This window comes from Idiotropiscis lumnitzeri, chromosome 6 (assembly GCF_059441095.1).
Source record: "Idiotropiscis lumnitzeri isolate Australia: NSW breed Sydney's pygmy pipehorse chromosome 6, RoL_Ilum_1.0, whole genome shotgun sequence".
NCBI classification, from domain to species: Eukaryota; Metazoa; Chordata; class Actinopteri; order Syngnathiformes; family Syngnathidae; genus Idiotropiscis; species Idiotropiscis lumnitzeri.
The window spans coordinates 20,509,577-20,530,680 of NC_142396.1; the positions used below are offsets into that span (position 1 = coordinate 20,509,577).

The window sequence follows — 21,104 nt, forward strand, 5'->3', positions numbered from 1 at the left end:
TATTATTGCCATTTTTGCTGAGCACTGGCTTTGAAACGAAACCTGAGTTACCTGAACAGAACCGGCATCTGGTTTCAGCATGGGGATGGAGATGTTTGCGTCAGTTGGGAAAGGAGATCAGTCAGAAAACTGCTCTTCATGGACATTCCTTTCGAAAAGACTCAATTTATCCAGTTCTTCCTAAAATCAATATCTTGCTGGAACTGATATAAAGTCAGCGTTCAAGTTGCCTTCTATTCACCCTAGATTTTTGTATATTTACTTACCTTAATCGCTGGTGGCACAGTGGACTGATTAGCTCGTCTGCCTCACAGTTGAGAGGTTCCGGGCGTGTGGAGTTTGCATTTTCTCCCTGTTCCGGTGTGGGGTTTTTTCCGGGTACTAGGTTGAACAGTCTAAATTGCTCCTAGGTATGATTGTGAGCGCGGATGGTTCATCGTCTCTGCGTGCCATGGTATTGGCTGGCAACCAGTTCAGAGTGTACCCTGCCTACTGTCCGGAGACTGATGGGATAATCTCCGGCACCCTCGTGAGAAGAAGCAGATCAGATAATGGCTGGATATACTGCAATGCTTTTTAGTTGACTTTAGTAACCTTTACTTTGAAACAATCATAAAATGTTGTGAGTACAAGCGTGCGTGCAAACGTGTATGTGCGTGGCTGTGTCCGTTTATGTTCTAAGTTAAATATTAGCCAAAGTTTTCAGGCAATTAGGCAGCTTCTATTGCACGAAGCGAAAACGAACAAGCCATTACCATTTATCGGAACATGAAAGGCTTTGCACTTCAGTGGTTCTGGATACAGTTGTAAAATGTGCAGAAATTGATTACAACAGTCACCAGAGAATGACTTGGTGGTATAAAAGTTAGGGACTTAAAGGTCAAGTGGACAAGTAAACCATTCTAAGACATAGGTAGTGAAACAATGGGTCGACCTGATCCCTGCAATAATTTTGGAGATCAGGCGATATAGTTAAACTTCTGTTTCATACAGGTATAAAAGAATAGAATCTTTGAACAATGTTTTGACTGAATTTGAATGATGTAGCACATTTCATACACAAGGTAACTCGACATGCTTCACATTATTAAAAGCACAACATTTAACAGCATTTACAAACAAAAGAGTTGATGACATTTAAAAGCAAGGTAAGGAAATAATAAGTACCTTACTAAAATTCCCCAAAAAATGTGCAATCCAAGAACAAGATATTGGAAACATTTATTTTAAAAATGAAAATAATAGTACTACATAGTACGTTGTGACTGGTTGTTGCTTTATTTATCAGTTGCTATGCAGTTGCTGTGGTGGTTTTATTATGTCACATTTATTCTGTCATATAGGCCTGATGTCTCACAGTGCCTAAGCTTGGGTTATTCAGTGACGTGTTGTTTGCATGTCAAGCTTTCTTCCATGCCTTTGGCATCAAGCCTTGCTCTCTCTAGTTACTTTGTAGTTTCGTAGATAAAGACCTTTACTTTTCAACTTCAGTGTCATGTCTGATTTTGGGTCCAAATACTGCTCCTCATGTGACAGGCTAATTTTTTTTAAACATACGAGTAGTGCTAAGTGACCAGTCATTGTCATCAATTATTTTAGACAAAGTATTTTAAATGCTGGTTGCAGTGTTCACTGCTATAATTTACATTCTATCCAGGCCTACTGGATATTGGAAGATTATTATTTAACAGAATGAACAGACTTGGAAAGAGAGGGCGAATTGACCTTCATTTCCTTGTACAACTTAAAAGTTCAGGTTGAGGCTGCATTGTGGTGTGCTTTAATAGATCCTGTAATGAGTTCTGTAACTGTTCATTGAACATGGCCTCTCACATAGCCTGAAGCGCTTCCCGGTCTGGCTAAGAGGGAATATAAAACTGACCGACACGATGAAGCCTCCTACACACAGCCTTGACAAGAGAATGTTTTTATTCCCTTGACTGGCCTGTTTTAAACTTCATCAATACATTATATTTGTAGCCTGAATGGAGCTACAAGTTATCAGCGAAGGCATTCGCCTCTCTGCATGCAGACCCAGAATTCCCGAGTCAGTGACAGATGGGAAGACAACACCAGCAGAGTATAAATCAGATTATTATAATATCTATGGGGACGGCAGTCCTGCTATGTCCTGTGAATCTGATGTCCAAAGTCACTATCAGACCCTGGATGCACCACCAAACTCGGACTTCTACGCCAACACTGAAGTTTCTGGACGACGAAAGCGCTTCAGGCCATCTCTCTACCAACTGTATGCTAACCCTGAGGTGAGGAAGCAGCATCTAGATCAAATTTTAATATTATCACTGCATGCGCGTTTTATTTCATTTCAAGCAAATTTGTTGTTTAGAATTTTTGTCTACCTTTGATCTCCTTTACTAGGATGAATCTCAACCTCCAATGTACGAGGAGACAACACCTGGTGGCATGGAAGAAGAGAGCTCTGAGGAAGAGGAGCAAAATGAGCCAACGACTGAACCAACACGATTTGGCTGGGTTCATGGAGTAATGGTCAGTTCGATTGGATTGGAGAGTGCATAATGTGCCTGTGAAAGTTGTCGCTAATGATATAATAATGATTGGCATTTTATGGCCAGGACTTGGCTTCGTAAGTCCTTACAAATGACAATGATGATCATTCCTACTGTTTTTGTATTGTGAAAAGCTATCATCTGATTCTGTATTCAAAATGTAACAGCGTGCCCACACAGTTCGTTTTACTCGTTAAGTAATAGACATTTATGGTAGGGTAGTGGAATATGATGACAAATAGTAAAGATCCAGTAGCTTTTTGTAAAATTCTTCCCAAATAATTTCAAAGTAAAACCCTTTTGACCTATCGTGGTTAGTGTTCTACATATAAGTCTGAGAAAAGCTGACTATTTGGAAAATATCAGACGCACTATAATAAAAATAATTCAATAAAAAGAAACAGCAATTGATATTAAGTAATGTCAAAGTGTAGGTAAGGATAGCCAAGTGAAAATGCCCGAGTTGCTAATTGAGGCCAAACAGGATTAAACCGTTGGTACAATTCCTGGCCCGTCTTGAAATGAAGTAAAGTTGTCCATCCTTTTTAAAAGTTTTGATGATTTTACTACTCATGATAATCCTCTCGAGTGAACTGTCATGGAAATTTAGAAGCCTTTTACGTTTGGCACATTGAAAGCCTCTGATTTCATCTCCTCAAATGACACTGATTGGTCATCTCATTTGTTGCCTTACGTCAAACACCTTTGAAGTACAGCAAGATATATTTTTTCACTTATCACTCTGTTGAAGAATTTGACTGAATCATTACTCACACAGTAGATAGACGTGTACAGATAAGCATTTATTAAAAGCAATATTTTCCTACTTGAGCAAGCTTTGAAACCTTTTTTTTAAATGATGGTGCTTGAATGCAATAGATTCTCTGGTTCAATGTCGTACTGCCAGTTATATTTGACAATATTGTTTTTAGATCCGTTGCATGTTAAACATTTGGGGGGTGATCTTGTACTTGAGGCTCCCTTGGATTACTGCACAAGCTGGCATAGGCAAGTTGAAAAAAAACATTTGTGACTTTACGGTATCGTGTTATGTAGGGCAAAAAATGCCATCATTCTTTCTCACATTTTCTTGCTTTCCTTTTGTTTTTTCCAGGTCTGACCTGGGTGATCATCCTGTTGTCCTCGTGTATAACTGGCATCACCGGGCTCTCGACTTCTGCCATCGCTACCAATGGCAAAGTGAAAGGAGGTCTGTTCCATCTGTGATCAATCACTGACTAATGCAAGTAACATTACACTTCAGCCACTTGAAAAATAATGTACAGTGGTGCCTTGAGCTACGAGTGTCCCGTCTTGTGAGTTTTTGTCCTGTTGGCCAGTTTTTTGCTTTGACTTGTAAACCCAAACTTGAGAGCACTGTAATGGTAGTGTCAGACAGAATTAGTCAATAATTTTCCAAAAGAGAGGCTTCAAACTCTATCGCCACTATCAGTTTAAGCTTACTGTCAAACTACACGTAAAACAAAGACAATTACATATTGTGTATTTAAAACTAACTTAGCCAGGGGCGCATAACAGTTTTGTTATTTGTACTCAGCTTTTTCACCCGACCCACAACCTGATTGGCTGAAATGAAAGCCGTACAGCACATTCAGGCAAAGTGAGGGTGCGCGGGCCACATCTGGCCAGTCTACAAAAGATCCATGCCCACCTTCTGGCTGCCGAGCACATCTGCCTCTTGGGAGTTGACACGACTTTAGCGTAGCTAAATGTCCGAAATACAACCGGTCAAGGTTTGTGTACGCATTGTTGTTCTTATCCGCTTAAGCCTGTGTAAGTGAAGAAGCAATGGGTACGGTATTTTGGATTTTGTAGAGGTGATCACGTAAGCTCACGTTTGATGTCATTAAATACAAACTGTGCAGAACACTTTTCGACTTTCACAGGTTGAAGTGGACAAGAGTAGTAATGTGCATTTGCATTTTGGTGGCGATCGGTTTGGACAACAGAACTGACAATTCGAGCAACATCTCTTGCCTCCCTGCTGTGATGTACATGCTGAAATCATAAAAAATAACAAGCCGAGCTCCAAAAGGGGACGTGCCAATTCGTCCCTAAATCTCATCACAAAAAAGCACCTAAATCACTACAGACTCTTTCAGGGGGGTTATATGAGTGCCAATGTTAACGTCAATGAAGGGTCCCTTTAAAACACCATTTACAGTCTAGCTCATGTTGATTGATTTACTGATTCGTCATCAGCATCAGGTCTGCCAAAGAACAATCAGCCAAAAGTTGGCGCCAGACGGAAGTAGTAGTTGGGATGCGGCTCGGTGAGTTACATCGGCATTTATTTGGAATTTTTCTTTTACATATAATAGTAATTGGGCATTGCTTTGTGTTTGAATCCTTAGGCCGATTATCTGTTCCATTTTAAGCGTTAATTGAAACTAATGGAATCAATATTCAAGGGGAATTTTTTTTTCATTCCCTATAGACATTTTGGCACCCAAGCTCCAAAACGAGTCTGGTAAATCTCATCCAAAAATGCGCTTAAATCACAACAAATTATTTTAGTGGGGTGAATTTTAATAAGTGCCATTGTTCAGACCAACTCAAGTATCTCTTACAGCAGGTGTGGGCAAACTACAGCCCGGGGGCCACAGGCGTTTTAATCCGGCCTGCCAAACTTGAAAAAAATTAAATCAATAAACCTTGTTAATGTTTTATTTTCTAAATACTGTGGTTTTGCAAATAAATATATATTGCTGTAATGCTTTTGTTCACTTTCATTTAAAATTAAATGTATTTTTTTTCTCTGATGAGGTGAGGTTACCAAACCACTCTTTCCATCTGCTGCTCGTCCAGCCCCTCTGTCAAATTTTAGAACCCATTGTGGCCCACCAATCAAAAAGTTTGCCCACCTCTGCCTTAAAGGCTAAAGGCCTCTACACACCAATCTGACGTCAGCCGTCGTGGCCAACTGTTGCGTCGGCCTCGAAGTCAGCACGTCGGAAGTCACCCCGCCATGCTATCGGCGGCTATAATAATGGCATTTCTATTCGTTTCTATTGGAAGAAATGATTGCCGTTGCGAGTATTTTATGCTCCAAGCATGTTCAAGGAATGAATTAAACGCGTATCTCAAGGAAAAACTGTATTTTAATTTAATATGCAGCACTAACGATAGCTTTTGACATATCTGAACTTAGACTTGATTTTGATCAGAATAAATGGTCATGGATGGAATATATTTCTAAAAATTTTCCTCAGGTGGGACCTACTTTCTAATCAGTCGCAGTCTTGGTCCAGAGCTTGGTGGGTCCATTGGTCTGATTTTTGCCTTTGCCAATGCTGTGGCTGTGGCCATGCACACAGTGGGCTTCGCTGAGACTGTTGTAGATCTCATGCATGTAAGTGCCATAGCGAGCTGTATTGAATGTGGACAATTACTGAAATTCTTACTTACTGATTTTTAATTATTATGCACTTCATTCCCCTTGAATGCTTTATTTTGTTTGAATAGACTTTAGAGGTAGTCAAAATTGTTTGGAAATAGTAGGAAGGCAAAATCCCTCATGGACCAAAAAGATTGACAAATCATAACTTGACACAGTTAAACATCCACTCTTGACTTTTTTTCATAATTTATTTAATATTCAGTGTCTGGTTTCCTCAATTTCAATCTCACAGAGATTTACTTTGTGTCTTTTGTCTAAGGAAAATGGCGCTGTGATGGTGAATCGAATCAATGACATTCGCATCATTGGTGTCATCACAGTCACATGTCTTTTAGGTATCTCAATGGCTGGCATGGCGTGGGAGTCAAAGGTACTGTAAGCACAATAAAAAATTATGGTTGGCAAAACTTCAGAAAACAAGCATTAATTCAGAAGCATTTGGAAGTGTTTTCATTTCACATGGGTGCTATTATTGTATTTTAGGTCATTTGTGGTGAGATAGACATTCAAGGGAGGGGTGGTAGAATGATGCTTCTTGGATCAAAGGGATGATAGGGATCAAGAGGTTGAAGGGCAGGAGCATTGCTCCCCGTGCCTAGGTGGGTTTTCTCTGGGTACTCGGTTTCCTACCATGGTCCAAAAACATGCATGGTAGGTTGATTGAACACTCTACATATGAGTGCGAGCGTGGATGGTTGTTTGTCAATGTATGCCCTGCGATTGTCTGGCAACCAGTTCAGGGTGTACCCTGCTTACTGCCCAAAGATAGCTGGGATAGGGTCCAGCACCCCCGCGACCCTTGTGAGAAGCGGCTCAGATAATGGATGGATGGATAGTTAATTTAAGGTTTTTGTAATAACAACGCATAATAGGGCACACAGTACAAACAATGCCTGTCTAATACATTTGGTGGTCATATCTCCCATTTATAAAAGCCAAGTGTGTTTTTGTGTTTGAAAATGCTAAACTTATTAAAGTAAAATTAAACTTGAAGTTAATTCAAAGATTCAGTTTTTAAATACACAACCATCCACCCCCCTCTCCAAGGACTCCAAAAAGGGTGCTACTATGAATTGCTGTTTGATGCATTGGCACAAAAAATGTGTCAGAAGCTTTTGCCCTCAACCGAAAGCATAGGGAGGCTACACTATCCACCGGGTATGCCCACACCTCTCAAGTGGAATGCGTATAGGCCAGCCGCATGGAACTTCTCAGACTCACACGCCTCAAAACATTCATCAAATTATCCATCCATCTATTATCTGTACCGCCTCCCCTCACTAGGGTCGCGGGGGCTGCTGGAGCCTATCCCAGCTATCTTCAAGAAGTTGGCGGGACACCCTGGATTGGTTGCCAGCCAATCACAGGGCACGCAAAGACGAACAACCATCCTGGCAATCAACCTGCCATGCATGTTTTTGGAATGTCGGAGGAGACCGGAATACCCGAAGGAAACCCACGCAGGCACGGGGAGAACAAGCAAACTCAACACAGGAAGGTCGGAGCCGGAATCGAACCCATGACCTCTGCACTGTGAGGCCATCGTGCCGTCCTCATCAAATGATGTTGTTAAATATTCAGTATTAAATAAACAGTCATTATTAAAGTAACACTGAGAACAAGTGGCATATTTAAAGGTACTTGGTCAATTTCAAGATATTTCATTTCTACATGAATGTGTGTTTTGTCTTCAAAAGGCCCAGGTTTTGTTTTTCCTGGTCATCATGGTGTCGTTTATCAGTTACATTGTTGGAACCATCATCCCTGCATCTCCACAGAAACAGGCCAAAGGATTTTTCAGCTATAAAGGTGACAGAATTTCTTCTGTCGTGTCATTTGCAAAATCTTTTAGCTCCTGACTCTCTGTTTCTCATGTCTAAAACACCAAATTCACTCCCAATAGCGGAGATATTTGCAAACAATTTTGTGCCCAATTGGCGGGGGCAGGAGGGCAGCTTCTTTGGCATGTTCTCCATTTTCTTTCCATCTGCGACTGGCATACTGGCAGGAGCTAACATCTCTGGAGATCTGAAGGTATGTCGCATTTTCCTTCCCTTGCACGTCTCCTCTCTCATATTTACCTGTCAAATGTCAATCGGCATACTTGTTTGAAATATAGCTTCTGCCCTTGTTAGGATCCAACTGTGGCTATCCCCAGAGGAACCCTCATGGCAATATTCTGGACCACTTTGTCCTACCTCATAATCTCTGCTACCATTGGTACTGTATGCTGATAAAGCCGTGTTTATTCTGAATGGATGTTGTTGGAAATTAAAATAAACTAGAGCTGCGAGCATTGGGGTATTGCACGTTGGTGTACCGACTCAAAGGAGAAAAACTCTCTGAAACAAGGATCACCAACTCCGGGCCCATATCCTGCATGTTTTAGATATCACCCTCCTCAATCAAGGTGTGTTGTTGGAGGGAAATATCTAAAACTTGCACACCCGCAATGACCGAGTTGGTGATCCCTGCGCAAAGAAAAAAAAATAGATGCTTCTGCCAGCTCTTATGTGTGTGCAAAGTCTCATGAGTATTCGCTTAGGTTTAGACCTTCAAAAACAGCAACGTTTTTCTTTAGAAAAAGCGCATTATAATTACCAAGTGATCTACCTCTTACATTTATATATTTGAAAATAGAATTTGAATTCTTTATAGGTGGAGTATATATCAATGAACCTTGTATAACTGCCTAAAACGATATTGCACAATACAACTCGTGCACATTTTTTGTCCACACTTTAATGATGGCTTGTGCTGAATGAAATGAGTCAAGGATAGAGTACAGACAGGAGCTGCTGATAGCAACGAACATTAGGCACATTAGAACGGGTTCTTGGACTTAATGATTGCTCGTGCTGCGGCTGCCGGTTGTGGTGTTCGACGCCTCCTATGTCCCTATTGGGCACCCCTGCAAAATCAATCATCTGGAAAGTATTCAGTTTCAATTTTTTCTGAATATCGTATGTTACACCCTCATCCCAAAATTGCATAAATGAATTTTTCCATCAAAATTTTATACATAATGACAATGTGAAAAAAAATAATTCTTTTCTGTAAATTGTTAAAATCATAAACAAAGAATGCATGCAAATAACTATTCACAGCCTGTGCTCAATACTTTGTTGATGGACAGAGTGACCATCGGGTTCTTGCTCACCTCATTGACATTGGTCCCTCTCCCCCAATTACGTAATTGCGCAGTTTAGACGGCAGCAGAAATGTTTCTGTCCCGTTTCCCAGATTTTTGCCTTGAAACTATCCTGTCTCTGGAATTCAGAATTCAAATCATGCTTGGTTTATGCTCTGACCAATACTGCCACCTGTGGGACCTTATGTAAATAGGTGTGAAGCTTTCCAAATCATGTTCAACGTTCATTTTGCTACAACTGGTCTCCAATTAAGCTGTACGAAGGTCTCAAGGATGATCAGTGGAAACATGAGGCATCTCTACTCAATTTGGAATGTGGTGGCATAGGCTTTGAATACTTGTGAACATGTGATTTTATTTTTTAATTAAGAACAAAAAAAAAATCACACTATCATTATGGTGTGTTGTGTGTACAATTTTGATGATAAATGAATTAATACATTATGCAACCATGCTTTAAAATAACAAAAGGTGGAAAAAGGGAAGAGCTGTGAATACTTTCTTGCTGCAATGAATATATTTTAAAGCGACTTGTTTATAAATTATCGTATATTTACACTTCCGGTGTCTCCACACACTTATGTAGTGTCCCTGGGCCATTGAGCTATTGTTAATGTTGAACCGTGAACAGTGATTACAGAAATCGTATAATACTTTAAAAAAGATCAGTGTCTTATTTTCAATCGGCGGCAGTGAAGTGGTGGAGACCAAAGTGGTATTTTTTTTTAATGAAGCCCCAAATTTCTCCTAATATGCTGGGGATAGGCTCACCTTTGAGCGGGTGCACCAAGAGAGTAAATCCATCCATCCATTTTCCAAACCGCTTATCTTCACTATGAAATACGTTTGTGGGAAAGGCATATTTCATTTTGTGTGTGCGTGTGTGCGTATGTTTTTCATGATTGTTCCAGGGTCCTGTGTGGTCAGGGATGCATCTGGACTGATAAATGACACCTTGTCCGCCTCTTCATCTAGCAAGAATTGTGTTGGTTTAGCCTGTCAGTATGGCTGGGACTTCACTGACTGCATCAACAACAACACATGCATCTTTGGCATTAGTAATTACTATCAGGTCAACACACACAAATACACACAGGTTCTCAATGAATGATATGTTCTGTTTTTGGAAATGTAAATCTTTTAGGGGACTTGGATTGTTTTTTTCTAAACAAATCAATGAATATAGCCGGAAATGTACTCAATGTTTTGCTTGTTTTAGTTCAAGTTCCACAACAGATTCGAGTCAAAATTAGAATTTGTGAATAAAGGTGGGCAATCATGTAGCTACTGTTGATGTGCCTCCATGCAGAAAACGAATCACGAAACACTGCTCAGTGTGTTATCACTTCATTCCAGTGTGCTTGAATCAGTTATTTTTCCAGAGACCGTCGCTTCGTCAATCGCAATCTCTTGACTACCGACAGTACAAAAAGTGAGAGACAAGTAAAAGGATTGTTTGTGTCTCCAGTCGATGAGCATGGTGTCAGCCTTTGCTCCTCTCATCACTGCGGGTATATTTGGTGCAACACTCTCGTCTGCTTTGGCCTGCCTAGTGTCTGCACCCAAAGTGTTCCAGGTACTATGCACAAAAAATTCTGTTTCTTGTCACCCTCTTAAAATAAAGGCCTCTGTCACTTTTTTAGTTTTTGCAGAAAACGTGAAAAAAAAAGAAAAACATTCTGATGATCTTAACAAATGTTGTCAAACTACGAGTTAGGCCATTATTTTAAGAGGCTGACAAAATGCTTTTTAGTTCTTGTAAATATATTTTTTGTTTCTTCTCTGTGTGTATACTGATGTCTTTTTATTGTGTATCTTATTTTGTCGCTGTGTTTTATAGTGTCTGTGCAAGGACAAGCTCTACCCCCTTATTGGCTTCTTTGGCAAAGGTTATGGCAAAAATGACGAAGCACTGCGAAGCTACCTCTTGGCATTCATAATTGCGGTCTGTTTCATTCTAATTGGTGAGGACTGTGACGACGCAGATATATGTGAACTTACTATTTTGCGGCACCTTTTTTTCTTAAAGTAATCAAGTAAAATCAAACTTTTCCAAAAAACTATATTTACAATAGACCCGATGATCTGACTGCCATTTTTTTTTTATAAGAGGCCAATAGCGTGAGACATTTGCATCTGCTTATCATCGACGCTTGGCCAGTCACACCCTAAAAGTGCATTCATCACAAGTTGAACACAGTTTAGCCTTTATTACCGTATTTTCGCACCCAAAAGACGCGCCGTGTCAAAGGGCGCAACACCTGTTGAGGGCGCTATTTCTGTCTTTGTAACATATACGGGACGCACCGCCTGACAAGACGATAGCAAAGCTGCTGTTAGCATAGCATGAACCTGGCAGAGCTGCCCACACTGACACAGCCGATAGCAGCCTACTATGCCCCAATAACATGAGCAATCACCCCATTGTTGCAGCAGACGCCAAGTCTCTACTGACAATAGCTGACATTGACAATGTCTCAGGCCAATATTAGGTGCATTGGCAATAGCCTACAAAGCAACGTCAGGGGAGGGACTTGGCTGCTTACTACACTCCTTAGAGTCACGGTTTAAAAAAAAAATAAAAAACTCATCATACAAGCAAACATATATCTCTCATGCCATCAATATACCCAAAAAAAATGAAAATAACACAAAAGCCACTCAGCCTTAGCTAATTCAAGCAATGCATTCTGGGAGCAGAGACCCACAATCCCATAGCTGTTTAGAGAGATTTGCTGTTATGCTTTGGACTTTTTGTCTGTTGTCTAAACCTGGGACGTTTCTTGCTTGCAATAACATAAATGATAAGACAGACTAAAACATTGTGGACAGCTGCCCTTTGTCCAGCTTTTTCCAACACCATCACCCAAACATTATAGTCAGAAAGTGTATTTGTCACGGTCGATTGTAAGCATGAACAACTCACTCTTTGCCCAGCAGGGTGTGCTAACATGCACTTCCAACAGCTCGTTGATGACAAGGGCTGATGGACGCGAGTGGTACTTTGTCCATTTAATGGACGCATCGACTGACAGGGCGCTTTGTTTGTTAAGGAGAATTTTTGTGACTTTAAGGTGCGCCTTATGGCTGCGAAAATACGGTACATTTCTTTGCAAAAATGAAGAGCAAGGCATCAATTTTCAGAGCAAAAGGTCATCCTTTGTGCACATAAAGCCTCGGAAGTCATATCAACACAATATGGTAAAAGATTGTGATATTGTTAAGACACTGACAAATGCTTTCTGCTGTTACCCTTTTCCTTTTTTTTCCCTCCAGCCGAGTTGAACACGATAGCTCCAATCATCTCCAATTTCTTTCTCTGTTCCTACTGTTTGATCAACTTCAGTTGCTTCCATGCCTCAATCACCAACTCACCTGGTAGGATGAGAGAATATATATAAATAAATATAAAAAAATATAAATATGTACACATATACGTGTGGATTTAAGTCAAAATGTTTGTAAAGATTGTTTGGATTTAACTAACTTTGTAAATGAAAATGAAAGTACATGTATTGAGTCGCTACACAATCGATCCTGAGATTGTCTGTTCATTGTTTTCCAGGTTGGCGCCCATCCTTCAGGTTCTACAATAAATGGCTGTCTTTGCTGTGTGCTGTGTGTTGCCTTGTGATCATGTTCTTGTTGACTTGGTGGGCAGCGCTCATTGCCTTTGGTGTTGTTTTGCTCCTTTTAGGATACACACTCTACAAGAGGCCTGGTAAGCACACCGCCCGCTTACAGTTCAAGGCACAGCCGCTGTCGTTGACTCATGTGCAGGCTTTTCTATATTTTGTGCCTAGCTGTGAACTGGGGCTCATCAGTGCAGGCCAGCTCCTACAACATTGCACTCAATCAATGTATGAGTCTTAACCAGGTGGAAGATCACGTGAAGAACTACAGGTCAGTGACGGAATGTTATCCGTACTGCTGTCTGAATCATTCATTGGGATGGAAAAGCTTCACTTAGTTTTGTTGTTCCGTGTGTTGCTATATTGAGATCAGTGGATGTTTTACAATCACAGAGCATAATTTCCAGTATTATTACGTGCCAAACTAGTAACCCCTGATTTAAACCTGTATCATTTCTGTATTGTGACAGTGAAACTAGTTCTCCGACATTTTGCAGGGTGTCGCATCTGTGAGGAAAAACACACAACATAAGAGGTGTTATTACAGTTTTACGCCACTTACTAGAGTTGCTGCTCTTTAAACAGTGACCTGTCCGTTTGTTGCACTGACAATAAAAGGAGATTTATTTGGTCCAGTGGAAAGCCTCCAGCGTGCACTTGACTTGCTCACTCTCATTATGATGAGAAGTAATGAAAGGCCTTTGTGATATTTATACTGCACTTATCAAAATATTTGTAGTCCGAATGTATTTAATAACAGGTACAACACGGTATGAAGACAAGCATTTCGTCTTATTTATTGGCTTATCTAATTTTACTTTCAATCACTATCTAAATACATGTTACCCACAATAAGAATGGATTTGTCAATGAGCTCATGACATGGTGCGAAAGTGACGATAAACTTCGATTAAAGAATGCACAATGCTTGGTGGTAATTTGGCCTCAATGGCGCGACAGTAAGTTATGTGCTGTCTTCATTGAGGGGAAGAAAGTCAACCGAATTAGCATAAATCTGTTTGTTATTCACATACATTCCTGTTAATCCACATACATTTTCACTGTAGTTATTTTCTCATGAAAGTGTTCGAAATCTGAAACGCTAGGTAGTATGATGAATGTCATGAGAGCAGGTGATTGTATTTTTTTTTTTTACATGTGACTTAACCGTGGATCATCTGATTAACACAATATAGATTGTCTTTATTGCAGGCCACAGTGTTTGGTGCTCACGGGACCTCCCAGCAACCGGCCGGCTCTCGTAGATCTCGTCAGCTGTTTCACAAAGAATCTTAGTCTCATGATGTGTGGCCATGTGGTGACTGTAAGTACAGGACATTGCATAATGATATTTGTGTATATATGTGTGTTTGGTTATATTGAAAGGGGAAGTCAAGCCCCCAAAATATGTGCCTTGACTAGTCTAAATATGGCATTCTCATTAATATTGCGTTTGTGGAATATGAGTTAGGCAGTAAAATCGTCCTGTTTTTAGCCATCTTAGGCAGCGGCCATTTTGTCTCTTTCTGTCAATTGAAAATGACAAAACAGTTGCGCAGGGCTCAGGTAACCACCAATCACAGCTCACCTGCTTTCTAAATCTGAACCATTATTGGTCAGCACATCCGCCTAACAATTATCAGGTTTTGGGTTAGAATCTTGTCTCCAACTTTCCTGTGTAATGTTTTCATGTTATCTCTGTATGTATGTTGGTTTTCTCCAGGTATGGATAGCATACATGTTAGGTTCATTGAAGATTCTAAATTGCCCTTAGGTGTCAATGTGCGTTGAATGGGTTTCAATATGTGCCCTGCAATTGTGATCACACAAGTCAGCTGGGATAGGCTCCAGCTCATCCTGACCAGAATTTTGATGGATGAATGGAAATGTTCTGTGATGTTGTCAAATGTATTACTGTCTGTTCCAAACAATAGTTTTTTTTTTAACACATTCTTTTTCAGACTGATCTCTCTGCTCTCGTCCAAAGTGAAAGTCACATTTCCTGGTTGACCCAAAGAAAGGTGAAGTCATTTTACAAAAATGTGGTGGCTGCCGACCTACGATCAGGGGCGAACATGCTGATGCAGGTCTGTTAACAAGGACTTCATTGAGTACAATTTGTCCATCTACATGTTTGTCATCTCCTTTGCCTTCTAACCCACTTATGTTGAACTTTTTGTTAAGAACTCATGGAAAGCTGTGCATCATTGTAATGACTAAAATTTACACAGTCCCATGAGTTGAAAAATGCAATACATTGGAAATGTATGAAGGAATTAAGGAATATTGATAGATGCACATAGGATAATACAGTTGACCGAATTGATAACTTACTAAATAATTATACTTCTTAACCGTAGTTAAATTGCGACCTAATTATCTTTCTAAAGCTACAGTGACTGCTCACAAGTACTTCCGTTAAAGATGCTCAATCAAGTCTTTCCTCTTTACACTTGCAATGTTGTGATGTGAACACCAGGGGACAGGTCTGGGAAGGATGCGACCCAACGTTCTTCTAATGGGTTTCAAGACAGACTGGCAGAGTGACTCACCACAGGCCACACACAGTTACATAGGAATCATGCAGTGAGTGACATTTGTATGCATACACATGGCACCATCCGTAATATTTGGCATCAAGACTACAAAATGTGACCTGAAATTTGTGCTTGCACATTTGTCCATTTGTCCAGGGATGCGTTTGACCTTCAATATGGTGTGTGCGTGTTACGAACAAAGGAGAGACTGGATGTCTCTCATTTTTATCAATCACACGGTGAGAATTTCAATTACAATACCGACATTTGAAATAAAACGATAATAATGAAATAGAAACGGTACCGGCGCATGTTAGACGTGATCAACAAGGTTGAAGTGTCAGAATATTTAGAACTTATAAAAACCTCTGATTTGTATTTTGTTTCACTTGTTTGTTTGTTTTTTAAAGCCAATCCAGTCTTTGATGGGGAACTCGAAAGTATGAACAACAAATACACTTCTGGACTTAACATCATTTCATGTATGTACATGTTTCTTGTTTTACTTTATATATTGTAGGTCGTTAATTTAGTTATAAATGTCCATTCATTCAATCACTTCGCCCTTGTGTGTGTGTGTGTTATAATGTTACAATAATATGTATATATATATATATATATATATATTGTGCTGTCAAGTGATTATTTTTTTAATTAATTAATCACAAAAAAAATCCATGATTAATTGTAATTAATCACATTTTTAACTACTATTTTTTGCGAAGCTTATAACAGATATTTACTTGAATACTATCTTGGAATTGATGCAAAATCACCAAATATGAAGTATATTTAATTCAAAAACTGTTCAAATACCTTTCTTTAATTCTTGAATACGATCTATACGGAGACATCTTTATTGGCATTTTTCTTCAAAACATTTCTCAAAACTGCCCACAAGCACTAGACAAGCACTTGGTTTGCAAGGCCCAGTGGTAACTTAAACACAGTGTTTTGTTCTGAGACGTTCTAAAGACAGCTAATATGGCACAATATTTGCAAAGTATGAAAATTATTTTTTAAGTAAATCAAACTCAGTTAACTGAGTTAAAATATTTAACTGATATATAAGAGAGAGAGAGCGAGAGAATACTTCTGCAAGCATACTGTACTATGCGTTTCGACAATGCAAATTTTAATGGCTTTCAATGCGAAGTCAAGGCAAAAATATTCTTATATATTCTATACGCCCCAACGAATCCAAGGGCATGGAGCTGCTTAATTAATACTCCACAAATGCAATATTAATCAGAATGCCATGCTAAGCCTATTAAGGGTGCATAGTACAGATTGCAAAGAAAATTTGGGACTTGACTTCAACTCAAAAACACATTGTTCAAATTTCCTCTCTACCAGTATCATTATAAAGGAGCATTATTATCTTTGTGACTAGAACAGATTTCATGACTCAGGCCTCATCTTGGGTCATATTTTAGATTTCTGGTTTAGCTTGTGCAGTGGCCAGTGCATGTAGAACTGCACACACATGTATGACTTGCGTACTGTAACACCTGCATTTGATTTGCAGCCGCTGTGCCCTTTGACCCAGAGGCTCAACTAAGTAGGCCTACATGGTTTCAGAAAAAACAAGGAAAGAAGACAATTGATGTTTATTGGCTGTCAGATGATGGAGGTCTGTACATATGTAAATCTATATTCTTCAGTCATGTAAAACTAAATTTCTAATTAATGTTGTGCTTAACTAGGTCTGACTTTGCTGCTCCCTTACCTCCTAACTCGGAGAAAACGCTGGGCCAAATGTAGAGTTCGAGTGTTTGTGGGAGGAGACAATTCCAAAAAGGACGAGAGGAGACAAGAGTAAGAGTTCATGTTGTTCAGAAGCGTTTCTTGCATTGTGGATTTTATAATTATTGTTTTATGGTGTTTACTGTATTTGTGTTAGTATTAATAGGTTGATGTTAATCATTTTTCATTGATAACATTTATTTTTTTAATAATTTAATGTTTGCACTGTCTTTTGATGGAAAATTGATTTCACTCCATATGCAGAATTGCGACTTTGCAACAATCGGAAAATGTAGGTCTCGGGTGACAACAGTTGAGAACCACTGGACTCGACTGGCTTGCAAGCTTATGATCTCCAAATTGTACAGATTTATGCATACCGCTGCTCACTGCAAATTCATGATACATTCACTCACAGATCTGTTCAAACGCCAGTGTTTATCTTCCCATGTCTTATGTAACTATGGGTAGTCCACGTGCAGTTTGCAGGTGTGTACACAGTGTGGCCAAGCACTACAGATAAAATTACTAATCTTATCAAACATGATATAATCCTTTCTATGAATAAACATTAACTTTTCTATGCATCAATAGATATATTTTAAGATTTTAATGGCAAATAACCTAGTCACACAATGTGTCAGAATGTGATAATGAAAATGAATGAGTCTTCGGTTCGGAAAATTGATGGGTGGATGGAAGTAGTTTAAAGTATGGATTAATTATCTCTTTCCAGGGTGATGACACTAATCAAGAAGTTCCGTCTTGGATTCCATGATGTGGAGGTGCTTCCTGACCTCTTTCAAAAACCTCAGCCTGGAAAGTAAGCTTGTCGGAATGTTTCCCAAAATTAAGCTGAAGAATTGATTAATGACCAAAAGAAAGAAAACGGCACCCATGCGCACAGTTAGACAGCGCGTTGCACTCGAGTTATGCCCGGAATGAAAATAGAGTATGTGGAGTTGGGAAGTGTTCTTCCACAACATGTTTCATTGTAAAATAAATAAATAAATACAAAAATTAACACGGGCTCCGGGGAAAATTTGGCACGACAGTGGTACCATTGTTGACAACAACAGTAATAAAGGAGAAATTTAATAAACTTAACAATCGCCCATCTTTTTTATAACTGTCAGCGATGTGGTGTTGTGGCAAAAAGAAAGAGAAAAGCATCCAAGACCATCTACAGTTTGCAAAAAAAAATAACATTTTCCATCCAAATATAGGAAAATGTGTAATGTGAGGATGAAACTAAAATGTAACTCTAGACCTGCAGTGAAACATAGTGGTGGCAGGAGCATGACTCCTTTATTTTATTCTTTGCAACAGCATTCATCAGTTTGAGAATATGATGAGTTCCTTCAAGGTGAATGCAAAAAATGAATCTGATTCTGGCTCATCAAGAGTACAGGAGGAACCCTGGTGGATCACCGACCAGGATCTGGAGAGGAACAGAGTCAAGGTAGGTCAGACACATTCTAGTTTCCATGTGAGATGAGCAACAAGTCTTTTTTACCATCACTCGTGATTGGCAAGGGGGCTCGGTGCGTGGAGAACAAAAAAAAGTAGCAGTACATTTTTTTTCATCATTATTATTTAGAAACTCCACATCCAAACACAACAATGATTATTTTGTCTGACATTCTTTGTTCAAATTTTTACGCGACGTAAATGTGACATTCTCAAAGCCATTTGGCTCCATCGTACTGGCCCAAATTGACGCAAACTGCATTGACTGTATATGGAATCGCATCGCAAGAATAGCTCAACTCACGTTCAGCATTATATCTCAAACCCTCGTTTAGTAAAAGTTTTGTGCATTTTGTCAACGACAGGTCAATTACCGTGTCATTTCAAAACTGCCTGCTGGTTTCGCCTGTGATTGGCTGAATGTGTGTGGTCGAAGTTTCACGTAACTTAGTACGCTGAGCGATGAAAGCTATTTTGAACTAGAGAGATGTTAAAATTATATAACACACAATGTTTCTATTTTTTTTTTTACATAAATAAAATGCTTTTCTGACTTTTTACCGGTTGAAATTAAGTAAATCTGTGATTTTGCATGAAAATGCAAAAATTGACCAATCTCAATCCAATCAGTCAGATCAGTGTAAATTCTAATCAACATTTTCATTCATGTTTACCCCAGAGTCCATCTGTTGCATTTCCCATGAATGATAATCAAGTATGCTCCAGCCGCTCTGGTGCAGTGAGCAGTTGCATAGGTGCCCTCCTTTCTTATCTCAAAGTAGTTGAACAGGCTCAATTCACCAGTCTGGTTCATAACTGCTGCCAGTTACTTTTTCTGTGGCCTTGAGACCTGATTAATTTTTTTTCTAGTACTATCCAAACTTTGCTGACCTTGGCAAGTTATGTACATGGTTTTCTTGGTGAATTGATTTAACGCATGATTTTTACACATCACGATCAAGAATATTCGCCAGCTGGTCCATCTCAGTGATTGTCATGGTCACCAAAGTCGACAATTTCGGTGCATACTTCTGCAGTTTGCTGGATGTGAGTGACATAGGAGTCTTGGCATGTCAATTTGAACCTCAGGCATTTGTCATGGCTCGTGATTCTACAAAGAAGTATTGGTTGTCTATAAGAACTTGACATGGGTGTGTTTGTTGAACAAGATTTTTGTTTTGTATTTGGTGTCACGAGAAAGGGAAATGACCTGCCGTTTTGCCTCAGATTCTGTTCTACTTTTATGACTGACCAGTCTACATTATTAGCATCTCTTTCTGAAAATGCGAATAATGGCAACTTTGTCCTCTCTGCTTCGGGCGGAGACACACTTTTGCTGACTCAATCCAGGCTTTGGTAGAAAGGCGTTGAACATGCGTTTTGTAATGCTCCACTGGCATTTGGTTGACATGGAGTGTGTGTGCTTCTTATGTTGTGAAATCAAGAAAAAATATTGAACCATGCTCCAATATTGCCATGCTTAATAAAATACCTTCTCCTAAACATGTCCACATTTCTGTGGACATCAGTCTTTCCGTCAGATTCGTCTAAATGAGATTCTGCAGGATTACTCCCGAGAAGCCACACTGATTGTTATGTGAGTATTCGTATTTGCGCATATTGGATTCCATGACATTTAACACACAGGCAATATCAATAATCTGCCTTTGTATGCATCCAGCACCATGCCTGTGGGAAGGAGAGGAGTGTGCCCCAGTATCCTGTACCTGGCATGGCTGGAATTCCTGTCCCGTAACTTAAACTCCCCTGTCCTGTTGGTCAGAGGAAACCAAGAAAATGTCCTCACCTTCTACTGCCAATGAATTGCCCTCTTGGTTTGGTGCATATATAACGAACAGCAATTTGTCATTCCTGATGAATCGACATCTTAATGAAAAAGTTCATTTAATAATTTGATTTGGTCATCAAAACCAAATCAAATTTGGTGGGAATGATTATAAATGACCAAAGCATATACTATATAGTAAATCACATTGAACAAGAACTATGATATTGTCGCAGTCGGCTGGAATCCTCATACTGTTAAAATGACAACTTGACAGCCAGTTTCAGTTCCCAGGCACCACTTTGTTCAAGTTGTATTATACCTCATGTTGCTATTGCTCATTCATGTCAACATAATACTTCCTAAAATAAATACATTCAATCGATAATTTAACACTGGCATGGATTACGCTCGATTTGGAAGTATAAAGACGAAGCTGCTGAGTATTTCTAAATTGGCGATCATATGAAGACCTCACTGTGCAAAAAGCCTTTGAAAACATTGGAAAAAAAACGTCTGCCATACAAGATCTTCAGAAACACAATCAATGAGCCAACTAACCCCGTCTAGTAAGTGGATATTAATATGAGACGGAGACTTAGCTCCGTGAAACATGATGAGAGTCCTGCGGCAAAGCGTCAAAGGGCTTGATTCGACAAACAATGTCATGACACTCACGACAAACAAGTCACCTTAATCCAGTGAACTTGACTATTTTCACTTGGTATTGTCGGGGAAAAAAACAAAAAAACACCCTAACGTTCAATAGACAACGACGCCACACAGCTTCCACAGAACGAGGACACTGAATTCGTTTTGCCACTCTTGCG

The 21,104-nt window shown here is 39.5% G+C and overlaps 1 protein-coding gene across 1 annotated transcript; it reads left to right on the forward strand.

Moving 5' to 3' along the window:
• Window positions 1–1,985: 1,985 nt before the first annotated feature.
• slc12a3 (solute carrier family 12 member 3) lies at window positions 1,986–20,746 on the forward strand. Its single transcript, XM_088298979.1, has 25 exons — window positions 1,986–2,267; window positions 2,383–2,511; window positions 3,464–3,539; window positions 3,646–3,741; window positions 5,765–5,904; window positions 6,212–6,322; window positions 7,650–7,761; window positions 7,856–7,986; window positions 8,088–8,172; window positions 10,015–10,175; window positions 10,572–10,679; window positions 10,944–11,067; window positions 12,380–12,481; window positions 12,669–12,824; window positions 12,907–13,006; window positions 13,948–14,059; window positions 14,697–14,822; window positions 15,215–15,321; window positions 15,429–15,511; window positions 16,801–16,905; window positions 16,979–17,090; window positions 17,755–17,841; window positions 18,348–18,480; window positions 20,018–20,085; window positions 20,170–20,746. The coding sequence occupies exons 1-25, from the start codon at window positions 1,986–1,988 to the stop codon at window positions 20,309–20,311; spliced, it is 2,988 nt and encodes a 995-aa protein (XP_088155105.1). The 3' UTR covers window positions 20,312–20,746.
• Window positions 20,747–21,104: the final 358 nt, after the last annotated feature.